General features: G+C 42.7%; 1 protein-coding gene across 6 annotated transcripts in view; it reads right to left on the bottom strand.

Annotated features, from left to right (window-relative positions):
* The window catches only part of LOC147031202 (calcium-binding and coiled-coil domain-containing protein 1-A-like), a 91307-nt gene that overhangs the window by 56277 nt on the left and 14640 nt on the right, over positions 1 to 20390 (bottom strand). For 5 of the 6 annotated variants that reach the window (XM_085876024.1, XM_085876020.1, XM_085876022.1 and 2 more), the window contains exon 6: positions 17288 to 17314. The exons of the other annotated variant lie outside the window; for it this stretch is intronic. In XM_085876024.1, coding sequence (XP_085732150.1) covers positions 17288 to 17314 — 27 coding nt within the window. The remainder of the gene's footprint in view (positions 1 to 17287; positions 17315 to 20390) is intronic. 6 annotated transcript variants of the gene reach the window in all.

Genomic DNA, 20390 nt, shown 5'->3' with positions numbered 1-20390 from the left:
TTGGAAATGTGACTTTCCCAGGAAAGGTCATGGCAGATAGTGAGACCCAGAAGCTTGAAAGAAAAGACTTCTTCCAGAGGATTGTTGAGAAAGTGGATGGGGGGTTTTCTAAACAGTCCTTTCGAAGAGACATAGTGAGAGTGTGAGATTTGTATATACTTATGTATATACTTACTTATCTTGTATATACTTATGATGAAAAACATTTTCGAAATATCACAAATTACAACTTTCACGGCTCAACATTTCCGAACAAATCAACTTGGTTTGACCAATGGGACAAAAAGAAATAACTTTGGCTGCCTTGTTCAGGACTTTCACAGATCCTCAAGAGAAACGCCACACCGTATATGTTAGTGTAACGTACTTTGAGAGAAAAGAAAGGTTAAATAAAGTCAAGATATCAGTGCACCACAATAAAAACAAAATAGGATGATAAACATACATCTCCCCGTGTGGGCCAAGCATTGCACACAACAGACTTACAAAATGAAACACAACATGCACGTGCCATGCAGGAATGTCATCGCAAGGTCAGTCTGAGACTGGTATTTGGTGATAATTAATCAAGAACAAGATAACATTGTGTTAAGCTTCATTTACCAACACACGTGTGAAATTACAACCTTACTGACTGCCATTGTCACAACAAATAAGGTTTCTTCCCCCAGTATATATTAAAGTGGAAGCCAAGACTATAGATTATACATGTGGACAACTGATCCCCACCACCCTACATCGTTTTATCCCCCTTTGCTTCCGTCTTTCCCAATTGTTTCTGCATCACTGTTGTTAAGAGAATGGTGATTTTCGCATTTGTAAGATTTTAGTGATAACTTGTGCGGTGCAAGGTGAATCTCCATATGATGGAGTCATGTTATCCTGTTTAGGTTTGTTATTTTTATTGATTAATGCAATGAGACTTTAAAAATGACGTAATCCACCCCAGAATGCTTGGCGTGCATGCGCAGAAACCCTTAACATCAGTGTTCACCGGGGCAGGGAACGTTTACCGTGCATGCCACGTCATGATTGTTACATAAAATGGCTCATAAAGCTTCTGAGAAAGGTGTGTGCCTCTGCACAACAAAATATTTGGAGAACTATCCGATCAACTTGCCCAAAAAGTTGTTTTCTTGCATCTTGTGCTGCAAAAACCCCCCCGACGATGTGGGCCCGCGCAAGACCCGTTGACGGTGCGTTCTACCCGCTCCCCGATCATCCCCATCAATGAGTGCACTTTGAACATTGTGGGATTACCTTGTGTGAACATGCAAGGCTTTGCGATCTATTTTATGGATGTCGTCAATTGGAAAGCCTATGCCGTCATTACCAACATCCAGGTGGAGTTCCCAGAGGGAGACACTGTATCTGGTTTAGTTGCTTTTTCACACTGATGGGAAGGTCATATCTGGAGCATGTCAATGCACAAGTAAGTTTAAAATGATGATATTTACTACTAATCATGTTTGGAAGGAGGGGGTGGGAGTGGGAACTGTGTGGGCTGTGAGTGATGTTATAAATATGTATTTTTGTTTGGTTCCAAGGCCATGAGAGAAATTATACAACATTTTTATAATATTGGTAAAATTATACTGTTGGGAAAGGGAAAAGTGTGTGTGTGTGTGTGTGTGTGTGTGTGTGTGTGTGTGTGTGTGTGTGTGTGTGTGTGTGTGTGTGTGTGTGTGTGTGTGTGTGTGTGTGTGTGTGTGTGTGTGTGTGTGTGTGTGTGCGTGTGTGCGTGTCGTTGGTTGTTATCTCCATTTGCGGGTTTCAGGAGGTGGAACAGAGTCCTTTCATGACTCTTTGTATCCACCTGCGTTTCAGTAATGGATCACGGTTCATGGACCAAGCTGTTGAATTTTAGTGTTCTCAGAATTTTGTTCCAAGGGCTCTTTTCACGATCGTCAATGAACCCCCGACTGCTTCCAATTGTAGTGCGTTTTTTGATAATATTCTCAGGAATAATTTTTAAAATCTCAGTGAGGTTCTTTTATATTATTCTTGTTGCTCCAATTATCACTGATGGTGCAATTTCAACACTCTTCAGCTTCCAAGATGCCTTGATCTCATTTTTGAGGTCCTGGTATTGGTCATTTTCTTGATTTCTGCAATATTTAAACCAAAACCGCTGGGTACTGATATCTCAATCAGCAATGCTGTCTTTTCCTTTTTGTTCCTGAGAATGATGTCCAGTCATCAGGCTTTGTTTTCTATCTTCATGCTCGATGGGATCATCAGGTCGTATGTGAACATGACGTCCAAATTTTCAATGATTGCCCTTGATTCGTGTTTCCACAAGTTTTCTTGAACTAGGATGTTGAAATTTTTGCAGATACGCCAATGAATCATTTTGTATACTTTAATGTGCCATTGTATGTAAAGTTGTTCTGATAATAGTTTTTTGCATCCCAAAATCAGGTGACTAGTACATTGTTTTTGTCTTGTAGAATCTATACTTGTCCGTCTGGCTCAGTCCTGCCATCTTTCAAAATCCATTGGTGTCGTGTCCTTGATCTTGGGCATTTATTATTATTCGTTCTCCGTCCCAGTTGAGCTGACCTCCTCTTAGCCATTCCAATGAGCCTTATTGTCGATCCCAACTCAGTCAAATTATTTTTTGTATTTTCCCACTCTTTTATCATTCTCCCAATTGTTGGTGTTTATTTGTTATTTATTTTGTCTTTTGCGCAATTGTTCGGTGGTCTTTCTATCTTCTACAGTCTCCTTTCCGATCTTGCCCCCCCCCCCCCCGCTCTGTCTGCGATACGTCCCCCTATATTTCCGCAAGGCGCTCAAGGTCTGCCAGCAACCCCCTTCTGGTAAACCTATCAAAATCAAAAATCATTGCTCATCTTCCCCCTTTCATTCCTATTTTTTTTCCCACCTTTGGAACAAACTCTCACACTCTCTTCAATCCCATTCTTCCCTCCAGGTCTTCAAAACAGCTGTTCACCAACATCTCTTATCGTCCCCCATCCAAAACCACAATCTATTCTACCCCCGTTAATCCAGCCCAACCCACCCCCTTCAAATTCCCTGCTTTCATTCCTGAAAAGCCTGAAAATAAAATTTCATTCATTCCTATCACATAAGGACCTGAAAGTCCCTGTAGTGTCCAGCTTGTATTCCACATGTTCCCCACCCCATCTCTCTCCCTTCCACAGATCTCCAAATGTCTCTGTTCCCCACTGTTTTGTCCTTCTCACTCCCACCCCACTTATCTCCTGCACCCCTTGTTGTACGTTCTGTGTTGGCTCTCATACAAGCCTCGACATTGCATACAAAAATAAAAAAAATAAAAAAATTGTTGAGGCTGTATTTTTGCCGTTTCATTTTCCTGTGCTGTATCTTCTATTCGCATCTGTTTTCGGAAATTCCTTGCAATGTGAGTTAGGGATACTTTTTCAGGTTTGCTGTGTTCAATTTGAATCCGATAGTCTGTTTAGCATTTCACGTACTCATTGGTTCACGAAAAATAAGTGACCACTATATTCGTTATTGTTGTGGTCCGTCTGTCTGTCTGTCTGTCTGTCCCGAGCATAGCTCCGTGGGTTTTGATCCGATCCTGATGAAATTTTGGTGGGAGGTTTACATCATGATCTAGTTATGTTTTCCTGAAAATGGGCGTGGTCCGCCCATTATGGGCGGAGCCACGGCCAAAAAACATGTTTTTAGGGGGTAGCCGATTTCAATTTGCATCTTCTCCTTGGGGTTTTGTCGAATCTGACAGGGGTTTCGGTATTTGGTTAGCCCAATGGCACCTACATAGCCCCACGGAGCTAGATTTTACATTTTCGTCCCAAGGTCAAGGTCACAAGGACACGAACTTAGAAAATTGTGATTTTCACATAAAAAAATTTCTTCTCCGAGGGGTTTGTCGAATCTGGCAGGGGTTTTGGTATTTGGTTAACCCAATGGCACCTGCATAGCCCCACAGAGCTCAATTTTTCATTTTCGTCCCAAGGTCAAGGCCACAAGGTCACGAACTTAGAAAATTGCGAATTGTGTTTTTAGGGGGTAGCCGATTTCAATTTGCATCTTCTCCTCGGGGGTTTGTCGAATCTGACAGGGGTTTTGGTATTTGGTTAGCCCAATGGCACCTGTATAGCCCCATGGAGCTCGATTTTTCATTTTCGTCCCAAGGTCAAGTCATAAGGTCACGAACTTAGAAAATTGCGATTTTGACATAAAATCCATCTTCTCCAAGGGGGTTTGTCGAATCTGGCAGGGTTTCGGTATTTGGTTAGCCCAATGGCACCTGCATAGCCCCATGGAGCTCGATTTTTCATTTTAGTCCCAAGGTCAAGGTCACAAGGTCATGAACTTAGAAAATTTCGAATTTTGACATAAAAATCAGACGACCACCCAAACTTTGTGAGCTAGGATGACAATATTTTTTATGCATAATCTTGAGGTCATTCCCCACCTAAAGTCTTGAAACCATTTTTCTCTATCTCGAACACCTTGCCCGTGGCGCCCCCTTCAAGTTTGTTTTTACGCTGATTTCATCAAAGTATGGATAATCCTTGGAGTGTGAAATGCCATATAGCCTATATGACGTTATATTGTTCCTGGAATGTTCCAGAGGAAGTTTTGCACCAAAGGTCATAATCCTTGACCTTTGACCTTTAAAGTTCACAAAGGTCAAATTTTCAAAGTTGTGGGAATCGAACCGGGTTTTCGACCTTCTTCGACGAACGAACTCCATTAAGCTATAGCATGTATCTTGTTTCCTTATTTTAATGTCCATAACATTGTTTTGGGACCTTCAAAGGTTATGCAAAGGTCAACTTTTTTAAGTTGTTGAACGAAACCAGGTTTTCGACATTTTGCAGCTAATAACCTGTCACTCGTACCACATCATGTTGATCATTTTTATAACTTGGTCAAACATTATCACATTGTCTCATCCTTGAATTCTGAAACGATCTACATCGTTAAATACCGCTCGTGAACCATCGTCGTCTTCAGACTTGTCTAGTCCTACATTCATCGCTCTGTGCACTTGATTGAGTTCCATCAGGCTGCTCCCTCCTACTCGTCTCGGCAGGTCCATTCTCAGGATGCACTGTTTTTTGTAGAATAGTAAGGAGTTTTTTGTTTCCGGTCTCAAAATATTTTGTGGATAGTAAGGAGTCTTCTTGTTTTGATGTCTAACAATTTTTGATTTCTGTTCATCCATGTATAGTAGGTGTGTCACCTTTCCTGTTTTTTGGATGTTCTTCTATCGGTTGTTGGGGTGTATCCGTGTCCTTGTTTGTTAATGAGGTTACTCAGTGGATCGAGAGCAAGACAAAACAAGAGGGGGGAAAGACTGTCTCCGTGGAAGATGCCATGCCATATCTTCACATCTGGTATTTCAACACTTCCTTCTGAGTGCTGCAATATCAATGTGGTATTCCAGTTGCTTTCTCAATCAGTTTGATTATTTGGGAATTTATTTTGTATATTTGCATGCATTTTAATATCCACGAATGTGGGACACTGTGAAAAGCTTTCTCATAGTCTATCCAAGCAATTTGGTTCTTCGCATTTTAAAATTTTCAAATACGGCTTCCTTCAGTAGTAGGTAGTCAATTGTTCCAGAACAACCTCTCTTACATCCCTTTTGTTCTGCCTCCAAACCTCCTTGGTGTGTTCGGTGATGGTACATAATTTCTGTCATGATTGCTGTTTGAAGTTTATATGTTTTTGGTAGACATGTAATTGGCCAGTATTTGTGAGTAAGTTGGGTTTCTTCAGATTTTGGGATGACAAATGCGTTTCCTTCTACGAGCCACTCATCCACTGCCTTTTCCTCTTGGATCAGTCCGTTGAATGTCCTGATGTAGTGATTGTGGAGAGCATCAAGTTATTTTAACCAGAAATTTGGAATTCCAACTGGAACTGGGCTTTTAAAGTTTGGCATTTTTTTGAAGTTGTTCTCTGATTTTCTTTTTCTTTCTTCACCAATAATCACTGGAGGCATTTCCTCAAGATGTTATGACTTCTTTTCCAAGTTTGGGATCCATTCCACTTCGTTGTTATGTTATTTTCGATCTTCAAAAATTCCTTTCCAGAATTTCTTTTAAGAAGCCTGCAAAAGTGTTCACCCTCGACCAATTATAATAATTAATGCCACATTTAGATGAATTATGAAGAAACAACTTTTTCAAATGAACTCTTTTCTCATAACTGAAGAGATCAAACTTAACACTGTTATAGTTGAAGGTTACGTGTCAGGAATACGAACCTATAAAAAAAAAAAAGTACAAATCAAAATTCACTGGTTGTAAAAGTATTCAGCCCTTTCAGTCAGTACTTGGTGAAAGCATCTTTTGCAGCAATGACTGCTACGAGTGAATCCAGGAAAGGTGACACACCTACTATAAATGGATGAAAAAGCACCTTTAAAGCAATGATTTGCAGCAATGCGTGCTTGTCTACCAGCTTTGCACAGAGAAATGGTGAAAACTTTGCTCATTCTTCACGTAAAAATTGCTCTCGTTCTGCCAAGTTTCTCTAGCTCTGCCAAGTTTCTCTAGCTCTGCCTCCGGTTCCAGTTCTTGAGTGACGGTGGAGGTTCCTCTTCAGGGTTTCTACCAACTTTCTCAAAGATAAGTTTTCTGGTTGTTTTTGTCACATTTTTAGATCCTCGTGGAGGATCTCTAAGTCTTACTCACGTTGTTGTTCTTGTGGACTTTTTTTATTTCACAGCCTATGGTTTTCATCGAAACTTCCTGAAACTTGGTGTATATATGTAAAAATTCCCTGCGCAGACAGTAACCATCTGCGATTTTGAAAATTCCTCCTAGAAAAAAAAGTTATGACGTCAAAATATCTCCGCTAATGGAAATCGCCTAAAAAAATTATCTCTGAAACTAGGAAAGCTTTTTGAATTCTGTTTGCGGGAATCGAACAGGGCATTAGCAGAGATGAATTACCGCACATATGATACATCACTATGACATCATATTAATTTTTATGACGTCATTCCTATTTTTTGACATTTTTTGTTTCATTTGTTTCACAGCCTACAGTTTTCATTGAAACTTCCCGAAACTTGGCATATATATGTAAAAAATACCCTGCGCAGACAGTAACCATCTCCAATTTTGAAACTTCCTCTGAGAAAAAAGTTATGACGTCAAAATATCTCCGCTAATGGAAATCGCCTAAAAATTATCTCAAACTAGGCAAACTTTTTGAATTCTGTTTGCGGGAATCGAACACGGCATGAGCAGAGATGAATTACCGCACATATGATACATCACTATGACGTCATATCAATGTTTATGACCTCATTCCTATTTTTTGACATTTTTTGTTTCACAACCCAGAGTTTCCATCGGATCTTCATGAAACTTGCCATGTATATGCAGAAAGCCCACGCGCAGGCAGTAACCATCTCTGATTTTGGAAATTCTTCCTAGAAAAAAAGTTGACGACATAATATCGCCGCAAATGGAAATCGGCCACACCATTATCTCCAAAACTAGGCAAACTGTTTGAATTTTGTTTGCGGGAATCAAGCCGGGCATTAGCACAGATAATTTATCGCAAACCTGATACATCATAATGAGGTCATATTTAAGAGGACGAGGATCTTAGCTCATTCGAGCTTGTTACTGTTATTTTGTTATCTCTGTTTACTGTGTTTCTAGTTCGAACTCGTGTTAAAAATTGTGCTAATGGTGAGTGTTCGTCAATTTTTTTCATATCGGGTTTCCTTGACACCTACCCTTCTTCCCATCTGTGTGCAAGATTGTATTTATTGTATTTTCTCCGAATCACCTTCAGCTTTTTTCTCCCCAAACTATCCCTCTATCACTCCATCAATTCCTCCCAACTATATCCTCTGTTTCATGTCTTTAAATATATATATAAAGAATCTTTTTTTCTTGTCACCTTTCCCTCCCATAACCACGTGACTTCTTGTGCGGACTCTTCCTCTTCCTTCGTCTTCTTCAGGTCAGGTATGGGAGCATGCACTGGAGCAGCGCGTCGCTGCGTCCACTTTCTGCCGGTACACCAGGGGCCTCCGTCTGGCCATCCCCAGGCAAATGCCTGGCTCATCCACATCTCCTTGAGATGCGAATCAACCTGTTGCAACGACAAGGCAGGTGGTCGGCCCATTGACCTCCTCCACTCACAAGACTTCCTCACTGAGAGAATCTGGTGAGCAGGATCAGCATCAGGAAAACGAGCCCCATGTCGATTCAGCCGCAGCTGACGCTCACGGATTATGCAGGTAACAAATCTTATTTGAATCTCTCTCAGCAACTGCTAATTGGACACAATGTCCAACCAGTAATAGCCAAGGATTCTCTGAAGAGACCTGGTACCAAAGGAATTGAGTCTCCATCTCAGATCCCTGGTCAGAGTCCAAGTCTCACATCCATAGAGCAAGACTGGAAGCAACAAGGACCTGAAGACTCAGACTTTCGTCCTTCTGCACAGGTACTAGCAGTGCCATAACCCATTATCCAGTGAATCCGTGGTTCCACAGGCCCGACCCAAACGTCTATTGACCTCTGGCTCACAGCCAGCAGAGACACGAATATCACTGCCAAGGTAAGCGAATCTCTCCGTGACCTCAACATTCTCACCACAAACAGACAAGATGACAGCATCCAAGATGTCAATGAAAGCCTGGATCTTAGTTTTGACCCTGGAAACCTGTAGTCCCAGTGGCTCAGACTCAAGGGCCCGCAAAAGGATATCCAGAGTCTCTGCAAAGATGACCACATCATCTGCAAAATCAAGGTCAGAGATCTTGACATTCCTTTGTCTTCTTCCCTTTCCACATTTCCAATCCCACCTTCATCGTGAAGGTATTCATCACTCACCTTCACGATTTTGTTCTTCAAACTCTTCCTTTACTCTGACTCCCTCCTAACTAATCTTCAAACAAACAAAAAAACGGTTTCTTAGAATGTTTAAACTTCCTCTCTCTGCCGTGCTCTTCTTCAAAAACCGGAGTTATTTTCGACCTTTCTTTCATCCCGTGTCGAAAAATTCTCAATTCTTCTGACCACCATCCATCCTCTAAAGTATTTAAACAAATCTCTGACCAACAAATGATTGTTTTTTTAAATCCCATTTTGAAATGCATGTTCGTCTTCCAATTTAACCTCATTCTCTTTCCCCCCAAGCTTCCTCCACCTTTCTCCCTCAATTCTACTATCTTGCCCTTCTCCCTCAATTCATCCCTCTCACCCTTCTCCCCCCATTCTCCCCTCCCACCATTCTCCTCCCATTCTCAACTCACCCTTCAAATCTCTCCTCCCACCCCTCCCTTTATAATCTCCCCCATCACTCTCCCTTCTCAAAGCTGCCTCCCCTCATCCCACCCCTCAAATCTCATCACACCTCCCCTCTTCCCAACTCCTCAAATCTTGTGCCTCCCCCTGCCTGCTGCCTTCTTGACCATACCACGACCAAGTCTCATCCTTCCCCTCTCCCCACCTCTCCCTTCTCCCTCATAGTCGTGCCTGCTCTCATAGTCTCCCCTCTCTTTCAAAGCTTCCCTCTCACCACCCCCTCTAAAACCAGCCACCTCCTTCCTCTTCAAAGCAAATTGCACTCCCTCTCTCTCTTTGCCCTCCAAGCTTCCCCTCACCCTTCTCAAAAGCTCCCCCAACACTTCTCCCTCAATTCTCACCCCTGCACTTCTTCCTCAATTCCCCCTCTCCCCTCCCCTTCAAATCTCCTCCCTCTCCCCTCCCCCTTTTTCGATGCTGCACCCCCTCCCCTCATATCCACAAAGTTTCCTCCTTCCCCCACCCACTCTCTCTTTCTCTTCCACCTCATTCCCCCACCTGCGCCAGTCTCTTACTTCCCTTTGCCCCCTCTCTTATTACTCCCTGTTGCAACTCATCCGTTCACCACCTAATCACCACCGAACCCTTTGTCTCCCTCCCCATCCAACCCTCTCACCTAGTTCTTCTGCAATCTCCAACACACTGTCAACAACCCCACCCCCCAACCTCCACCTCGTCTCCCTCGTCCAACCCTACACCCCCCCCGCCCCCTGCACCCAAAGCCTCCTCCCCACTCTCTTCCTTAACAGTGTGGACCTCAAACATCTGAAGCCTTTGCTCTAACCTGACTAATCTATCCATACAGGTTGCCACTGACAAACCAGACATAATATGCTAAACAGAAACTTTCCTCCTGCAAGACGTCTCTGATTCCCTGGTTACTCCCTTCCTGCTTACCCCCTCCTTCGGTATGACAGACCTGAGCCTCGTCCTGGCAGCAGAGATGCTCTCTTCATCAAAAACTCTGTTACTCACTCTCCATGCACTGCTCTCACTCCTCCACACCCCCAGAAATACCTCTCGCTTCCCCTCCACTCCCACCTCTTGTTTATATGTGTACTGCACCATCGACCAAACAATAATGGCTCTATTTACATCTCGCTCACTGAAAACATGGACCAACTTCGATCCACTCATCCAAACTCTCTCTTCATCATATGTGGCGACTTCAATTGCCATCATGCCAGTTGGCGAGGTGTGGGTACCTCTCTCACCTGCCATGGCACTTCAGGAAAGGATTTCTGCAACTCAATGGGACTGACTCAATCTGTCAACTTCCTGACCCCATTCTCAGCCAATGGAACTCCATCTCTTCTGGATTTTATTTTGACCAATTTCCCAGAAAATGTCCTCTGTTCTTCTGCTTCAATCAGTTCATCTGACCATATACTTGATAAAGTGGACATCTCTCTGGCCGTTATTAGAGAACCACCTCAGCGCCAACGAGTCTGGCATTTCACTCAGGCCGACTGGTAAAAACTTCAAGCAGCCATCAAACTTCTACACTGTTCGACCAACACATCCTGGGAATTCTTTCAAAGAAATTTGCTCTCCCTCATGTACGGATTTATCCCATCTTATCTTCAGTTGTCCTTCCCTTCCTCCCACCCATGGGACACTGAAGCTTGTGGCGAGGCAGTTGTCCTGAAACAACTTCCCTTCGCCTCATGGAAGGCAAATCCGACTGAAGGCAATCTCAGTTCCTTCCACAAAGCTCGTAACAAGTGTGTGTCTACCCTCAGGAGAGCCAGAAAACAACATTTTTCTCATCTCAAGTCTGAACTGTTAAAGCTGTCTCCTTCCTCCAAATCCTGCTGGTGTCTAACAAAGTCTGTTTCTGGTGTATGTTCCCCCTCCATCCCTTCCCTTACCTCAAATGGCCACACAGCTGACTGCACGTGAAAAGGCTGAATGCCTAAACTCTGTGTTTGCTTCTAAATATTGTGTCCCAAACCCATCGTTTTCTGTACCCACCTTACCCAGTCACACCCAGCTGTTCCTGGGCTATGTATCCTTTTGGCCTGACAAGGTGGAGAGCTTGCCGTCAAACCTTGACTCAGATGCTGCAACCGGTCCAGACAGCATCAACCGTCGTGTCCTAAAACCTGCTCTATTGCTCTTGCTAATCCTCTCTCTGTTCTATTCACCCTCTCATGTACTCCACTCAAGGTCATCTACCATCTGCTTGGAAATCACCAAATATTACCGCTCTGCATAAAAAGGTGCAAAAACAGATCCCTTCAAATAGACAAATCAGCTTGCTCCCAATCATCAGCAAGGCTGTGGAATCCATCATCGTTTCTGACATCAAATGCTTCCTCTTCTCCAACGGCTTGATTTCCGATCATCAATTTGGATTCAGACCAGGTCACTACCCTGGACTTGCATTATTTTATTTTTTTTTGTGTACCATTTTGAGGCTCATGTAAGAGCGAATACACAGAAACATATAAAAAGGCAGGATATAAGAGGAGTGGGAGAGGGGAGCACAAAATAGTGAGGAACAAAGACAAAAGATCTGCAGAAGGGAGATGGATGGGGCAGGGTACACAGAGTAAACAAGATGGAACTACAAGGACTTTCAGGAAGGAAAACAGTGAATTTGAAGGAGATGGGTTTGGAGTGGATTAACGGGGGTGGTAGAGATCATCGTTTTGGATGTGGGAAAAATGGGGGAAGATGCTGCTTCTACATTCCCAACGATAGATGGAGGTCCTCAATGCCAGACACGAAATCAAAGCCATCTCCTGAGACATATCACATGTTTCCGATATGGTATGGCTTCTTCGCTCACTGCAGATCTGGGTAAAATCACAAACTGGTACAACACGTGGAACATGTCTTTCAATCCAGACAAATCTCACACTCTCACTATGTCTCTTCGAAAGGACCGTTTAGAACCCCCCCCCCCATCCACTTTCTCAACAATCCTCTGGAAGAAGTCTTTTCTTTCAAGCTTCTGGGTCTCACTATCTGCCATGACCTTTCTTGGGAAAGCCACATTTCCAAGCTGTCCTCAAAAGCGAGTCGCCGACTGGGAATCCTCCGTCGTGCAAAGTCCTTCCTCGGCCCTCTTGAGCTCCTGACCACTTACAAAGCTTTTGTCCGTAGCCTGATAGAGTACTGCTCTCCCCTCTGGGCTGGTGCTCTGCCTCCCACCTTTCTCGGCTTCACGCTGTCGAAACCAGGGCATTTAAGATCATCGGCATCTCCCGCAATGAAGCTGAGTCTTTGGGCCTCTTACTCAATCACCGCAGGTTGGTCGGTGGTCTTTCTGTCTTCTACCGACTCCTCTCCAGCCTTGCCCCCCCTGCTCTCTCTGCGATTTGTCCCCACCACACTTCCACAGGGCGCTCAAAGTCCACCAACAACCCCCTTCTGGTAAAACTACCAAAACCACAAATCACTGCTCATCTTCACTCTCTCATTCCTCTTTTTCCCACCTTTGGAATAAACTTCCTAACTCAATTCTTTCCCATTCTTCCCTCCAGGCTTTCAAAACAGCTGTTCACCACCACCTCTTATCATCCCCCCATCCAAATCCTCGATCTTTTCTACCCCCGATAATCCACCCAAGCCCACTTCCTTCAATTCCCCTGCTTTCCTTCCTGAAAGTCCCTGTAATGTCCATCTTCTCTTCGCCATGTTCCCCGTCCCATGCCCATCCCTCTCCCTTCCACAGTTCACCTAATGTCTGTTCCCCACTGTTTTGTCCCTTCCACTCCCGCCCCTCTTGTCTCATTCCCCCTTGCTGTGAGTTGTGTGTTAGCTCTAATACGAGCCTCGACAAGGTATACAAAAAAAAAAAAATCAAACAATTCCTTTGTTTGCATATAACAACTTTATACTATCCATTTGCATGTGTCTAACAACTTTATAATATCCATTTGTGTGTATAAAATAACTTCATAATATCCATCTGTGTGTATGTAGCAATAACATAATATCCATTTGTGTGTATCTAAAGGCCCGGTCACACCTTGACGTTTTAGCCAGCGATGGCAACGTATTAAAATGTATGTAAAACGCTGGCTGACGTTGAACTTTTGATGTTTTTTTTTAAGATTCGGACGTATTCATAACGAGTTGGTCGTATGCATAACAAATTAGTAATGGACACAGAACGTTTCGTTGTGTTATAGATAACTTATACCAACGAATGCTGAACCTGTTGTTGGCCTACACAACCTATGCCCAACGATAGTCTAACTTCGGCATAGCGCGTTGCACGCATCGCCGACGATCTCGTGACGTAGCCTATTAAAAGACTGCCGCACAACGATTGGAATCATAACTGCCGTGGAAATGGAAGTGACAACATCGCGGTCACACCTTGGCGATCTTGCCAGCGTATGCCGACCTAAGAAAAATGTGTCTAAAACGTTGGGGGCACGTCAAATACGGTATGAGTAAGTTTGGTATATGTGAGTAGAACGCTAAAGTATGCTATCATACGTCGTAGTATGTAGAGTACGTCAAGAAATTTTAAACATGTTCAAAATTTTACGACATACTCGGCGTATGACACACGTTCCGCATGCGATGGGGATAAGTTTTACACACGATATGTGGACGCTTACACACGTCCACAAAGGCTACTTATAAGCTACTCATAAGTCGAAACACGTCGCGGTAATGTCTTTTTTACGCGAAACTTATTTCTAACTTATGTTTGACGTGCTTTGAACCAATTCTTTACGGAGTCCCAACACACATCGACGTATGTAGACGTATTCCAATGACGTCTTCCGGTCGACAAAAAAAAAAAACGAATGTGTTTCTAGCTTACAACTGCCATATAAAGACGTGTTCCCAGCGGTTTTGGGAATTGGTATATAAAAATGCTGCTCATAAAAGGGGAACCCAACAGTGTTTTCGAGTTCCTTTTTGAGTCGATGTCCATGTCAGCAGTATCAGTATCAGTATCACTATCAGTATTAGTATTAGTTTGTTCATGTTGGCAGTAGTAGGTGAGTGTGAGGGGGAGGGTGTGGGTTATGATGGATCCTCCTTGCGTCCGCGTGTCCACGGGTAGGTTCATAGGCTGCCACTCAACGATTTAAATGGCTGCATCTCCACTATTGAAAGTCGACGCTTGCGCTCAACAATTGGATTTTTTTTACACTCAACGACTTTTAAACGGTACCACTCTGCTATTTTCATTGTTTACAATGAACGATTTAAATTGCTGTCACTCGCCTTTGTTTTTTGACGCTGGGGTTTGGAAATTTGAAGCGTTTCTTCTGAACGTGTTAAAACGCTCAAACTCGACTATTTTAAATAGACGCTGCCGATGGACAATTGGAATCATAGCCAAGCTAGACATCGAAGTGTGAACATCCTCGTCATGCCGAAGAAAAGTTTGAAGAATGCTGCAAATAAGTGTCCTGGGCGTGGCCGTGGACGCTGACGCAAGGACGATCCATTATACCGACGTCTTTCAGCCTATGCGTAACTTAAAAGTAACGTCTGTCGATGTGTGGCAACGATCGCGTAACGTGCCAACAACACGTTAATCATAGGTTAGAAACAAGTTTTGGGTACGCTAAACATTACCTCGGCGTGTCTCAACTTATGATTAACTTACAAGTAGCATGTGTTGACGTCTGTCAACGATCGCAGACCGTGCATACAACTTGTGGCCAGCGTAGCGGAACGTGTGAGTCATACGCCGGTATACGTCGTGAAATTTCAAGCATGAAAAAATTTGAGGACAACCGAAAAGTACAACGTTTAAAGCCAACGTACAATGACGTATGGCAGTGTTTTTCAGCATGCTCTCAATGTTATCAAAACTTACCCATAACGTATTCAACGTGTGCCAGCGTTTTAGAAAAAAAAATTCAAAAATCGGCATACGTTGGCTAAAACGTCAAGGTGTGACCGGGCCTTAACAACTTTATAATATCCATTTTTGTGTATAACAACTTTATAATATCCACTTGTGAGTATCTAACAACTACATCATATCACTTTGTGTGCATCTAACAACTTTATACTATCCATTTACGTGAATACAACACCTTTATAATATCCATTTGCATGTATTTTACAACTTTGTAATATCCATTTGTGTGCATATAACAACTTTATAATACCGCTTTGTGTGTGTATAAGAACTTTAGAATATCCCTTTGTATGTATATAACTTTATAATATCCATTTGTGTGCATCCAACGATATCATAATATCCCTTTGTGTCTATCCAACAACTTTATAATATCCATTTGTGTGTGTCTAACAATATCATAATATCCGTTTGTGTGTATATAAAAACTTTATCATATCCATTTGTGTGTAAATAACAACTTTATAATATCCCTTTGTGTGTGTAACAACTTTATTATATCCATTTGTGTGTATCTAACAACTTTGTTATATCCATTTGTATTTATAATACATTTTCAATGTTCGACTTATGAAAATAAGAACAACCTGTATAAACTTGAGGCAAATTGTTGTGAAAATGTGAAGCGATTGTATAATTCATCCTTCCTCTGTTGATATGATTGATCTCTGATGTTATATATAAGTGAGACAGTGGTATGTTTGTAGTTTAATTTTTTTTCACAAGTTTCTTTCTTTTTTAACCTTGTCCTCGCTCAGAGTTTCTCTGGACATGCCTATGCATGCAAAACCAGTCGTGTCAATCAGAGGGTAATATACAGTGATTGTTATTCCATTACGTCAAGTCACTCAACCATTGGTGCTACTGGACGGCAGCGAGTGGGTAAGTAGCAACATCAGGAGGTCTGCATCACACAGACGAAATGCCTCCACACAAAATATTTACAACAGCTTTAGGTTAAACATCGTGAAAATGTCTCAACCTGTTTCAAGTGCTTTTTGGAAACCACCTTCGGTGTCAAAAACTGTTGGCGTTACTGCACTCCCTTTTATTTGTTGTTCAACTTTGGATTATTTTCATCTTTTTATTGTGGCTTTTAGCTCGCCTGTTCAAAGAACAGAGAGCTATAGCAATACCCCCGGCATGAGCGTGAAAATGTTAAAGTTTTTGGTGCAACTTATTTTTTCCTTTCTAATGTTTTTATCTACCACACTTTTTTATACGCCCGATATATATATATATATATATATATATATATATATATATATATATATATATATATATATCTATATATATATATATATATATATATATATATATATATATATATATATATCGGGGCGTATTATGTGATACTGGTCGTCTGTATGTCTGTCTGTCTGTCCGTTCCTGTCCGCACTCTAACTCCCAAAGTTTTCAACTTTCACGTTTCATATTTGGTACATAGGTACAGACTGTGGAGACGGTGTGTCGCGACATACGTTCGTCATCTAAAGTGGTTGCCATGGCAACCAGGATGCTGTTTTCCATCCGTTCCTCTCCGCACACTAACTCCCAAAGTTTTCAACTCTCACGTTTCATATTTGGTACATAGGTACAGACTGTGGAGACTGTGTGCCGCGACATACGTTCGTCATCTAAAGTGGTTGCCATGGCAACAAGGATGCTGTTTTCCATGTAGTAGCACAATTCTGTATATATATATATATATATATATATATATATATATATATATATACACATATATATATATATATATATATATATATATATATATATATATATATATATATATATATATATATATATATACCTTCTTGTTCGGGCGTATATTGTGCTAACTTGCACTCTTGTTATTGATTACAATATACAAATACATATATTGCTTTAAAATTATTTGGATCAGACTTCACTGCAATGCTTTATAAAAAATATTAATTATTAGACTAGTCTTTTAAAAACGATAAATGTTTAAACAGGCGAGCATTGGGTAGCTTTGACACCAACTCTGGTGTCACTTAGTGGTGTTTTACTCAAAGTAGCAGCTGCACAGAGAAAGTAACCCTGGGTTAGAGTCCAAAAATTAAAACATACAATCAAAACACAAACATTCTTAAAAGGTTCAATAACATACCTCCTCACAATCCGTGCTGCCATGTACCTGACATACACAAACATGCACATATCATCACTTTATATCCACAACTCCACTAACATCTTGTGCACTCCACCCCCACCATTCATAAATAACTAAAGTTCATCCTTTTTAATTATCAACATGATGAGAGTATTTTATATTCACACTGCATGAATATGTTGTCTCGGCACCTCCCGTGATTTTGAACCGATAACCTAACTACACCATCCCACCTAAGCTCAGAAACCCTTCAAATGACCATAACTGGTGTCAGTGCTGCTCCGCACACCCACGCAGGCCCTTGTCGCAACGCACACCCACGAGGGCCCTCACCGCCTGTCATTCTTCCGACGTCAGCAAGATGAGTACCAGCTTACTGGGGTAATAATCCATTTGAATATCCTGTGTTGGAGTGGCGACCTATCCAAGATTTTACGCCTTAGCCAAATGAAACTGCCTTTGCAGCCATGTGCACCTCACAGCATGAAAGAAATGGTTATTATTTATGCTATATTTTCACAGTGTATTCAAAACATGTGCTGGTTGATAATCTTCCAATATATCTTTTATAAAAATAGCAACACAATTGAGCCTATTAAAGTTTCCTGTAATCCTCTCTCACCACTTTGCACATTCTCATGAAACTTTATAGCATAATTGGAGTCTTACAATCCTGATTATGGCATCAACATGCACTTGGCAACCCCTTTGCCATGATGGGCGACGTCATGACATCAGTGGGCGGCACTTCAATCGCATCATAGGATTGTTGTTGTTGTCATCTCCGTCTATTCAGTTTGTCACAAGATTGTTGGTGTAGTTGTTGTTTTATGGTCCTCCTGTCCTATCAAATGTCATTCCATCCAATCACCATCCTTGATGGATATATTGCCTCACATCTACATCGAGGTACAGCACATTTGATTTGGTATCATGAGCTGAGGAAATTCTTCTTCTTCTTCCTCTTTCGGCTTGCTCCCGTTAGGGGTCGCCACAGCGGACCAACCGTCTCCATTTCGCTCTATCCTCCACATCTTCCATTGACACTCCAACCACCCGCATGTCCGCCCTCACCGCATCCATGAACCTCTTCTTTGGCCTTCCTCTTCTCCTCCTGCCTGGCGGCTCCATCTTCAACATCCTTCTCCCGATATACTCCGTTTCCCTCCTGTGCACATGTCCAAACCATCTCAATCTCGCCTCTCTCACTTTGTCTCCAAACCGTCCTACCTGCGCTGTCCCTCTAATATACTCATTTCTTATCCTATCCATCCTCGTCACTCCCAACGAGAATCGCAGCATCTTTAACTCTGCCACCTCCAGCTCTGCTTCCTGTCTTTTTGTTAGTGCCACCGCCTCCAAACCATACAACATAGCTGGTCTCACTACCGTCTTGTATACTTTCCCCTTCACTCTTGCAGCTACCCTTCTGTCACAAATCACTCCTGCAACTCTTCTCCACCCACTCCATCCTGCCTGCACTCTCTTTTTCACTTCTCTCCCACACTCTCCGTTACTTTGGACAGTTGATCCCAAGTATTTAAACCAATCCACCTTCCCCACCTCAACTCCTTGCAACTGCACCATACCACCACCCTCCCTCTCATTTACGCACATGTACTCCGTCTTACTCCTATTGACTAACATTCCCCTTCTCTCCAGTGCGTCCCTCTACCTCTCAAGGCTCGATTCAGCCTGCTCCCTACTCTCCCTACAGATCATGATGTCATCCGCGAACATCATAGTCCATGGAGACTCCAGTCTGATCTCGTCCGTCAACCTGTCCATCACCATTGCAAACAGGAAAGGGCTCAGAGTCGATCCTTGGTGCAATCCCACTTTAACCTTAAACCGGTCCGTCATTCCTACCGCACACCTCACCGCTGTCACACTGTCCTCATACATATCCTGCACGATCCTCACATACTTCTCCAACACTCCCGACTTCCTCATACAATACCACAACTCCTCTCTTGGCACCCTATCATAAGCTTTCTCTAAATCCACAAACACACAATGTAACTCTTTCTGGCCTTCCCTATACTTCTCCATCAACATTCTCAAAGCAAACATCACATCAGTGGTGCTCTTTCCTGGCATAAACCCATATTGCTGCTCACAGATCGTCACCTCTCCTCTCAACCGAGCTTCCACTACTCTTTCCCACAACTTCATGGTGTGGCTTAACAACTTTATCCCTCTGTAATTTCCACAGCTCTGCACATCACCCTTATTCTTGAAAATTGGAACCAGTACGCTTAATCTCCACTCCTCCGGCATCCTCTCACTTTCTCAGACTTTATTAAACAATCTGGTTAACAACCCCACTGCCATCTCTCCTAAGCACTTCCATGCCTCCACTGGTATACCATCTGGGCCAACCGCCTTTCCACTTTTCATCTTCTTCATAGCAGTCCTCACTTCATCCTTACTGATCCACCCCACTTCCAGATTCACTATCTCCACCTCTTCCAACCTTCTCTCTCTCTCATTTTCTTTATTCATCAGCTCCTCAAAGTACTCCATCCACCTTCTCAACACACTCTCCTCGCTCGTCAGCACATTCCCATTTGCGTCCTTTATCACCCTAACCTGCAGCACATCCTTCCCAGCTCGGTCCCTCTGTCTTGCCAATCGGTATAAATCCTTTTCCCCTTCTTTTGTATCCAACTTCTCATACAGCTCGTCATATGCCTTTTCCTTGGCCTTTGCCACCTCTCTTTTTGCTTTTCGACGCCACTCCTTGTACTCCTGCCGACTTTCTTCATCTCTCTGACTATCCCACTTCTTTTTCGCCAACTCCTTCTTCCTTATACTTTCCTGTACTTCCTCATTCCACCACCAAGTCTCCTTATCTTCCTTCCTCTGTCCAGATGTCACACCAAGTACCTTCCTAGCTATCTCCCTCACAACTTCTGCTGTCGTTGCCCAATCATCCCACCCATCTTTACCACCATCCAACGCCTGTCTCACCTCCTCCCTAAATTTCACGCAACACTCTTCCTCCTTCAGCTTCCACCATCTGGTCCTTGGTTCAGCCCTCACTCTCTTCCTCAACCTCACCTCTAAAGTCATCCTACAGACCACCAATCGATGCTGT

The sequence above is a fragment of the Eptatretus burgeri genome, chromosome 3, assembly GCF_056783735.1.
Source record: "Eptatretus burgeri isolate ZD-2024b chromosome 3, Ebu_testis_v1, whole genome shotgun sequence".
In the NCBI taxonomy this organism is placed as follows: Eukaryota; Metazoa; Chordata; class Myxini; order Myxiniformes; family Myxinidae; genus Eptatretus; species Eptatretus burgeri.
Note: the sequence above shows the minus strand (reverse complement) of the source record. Positions and strands in the feature narration are given on the sequence as shown.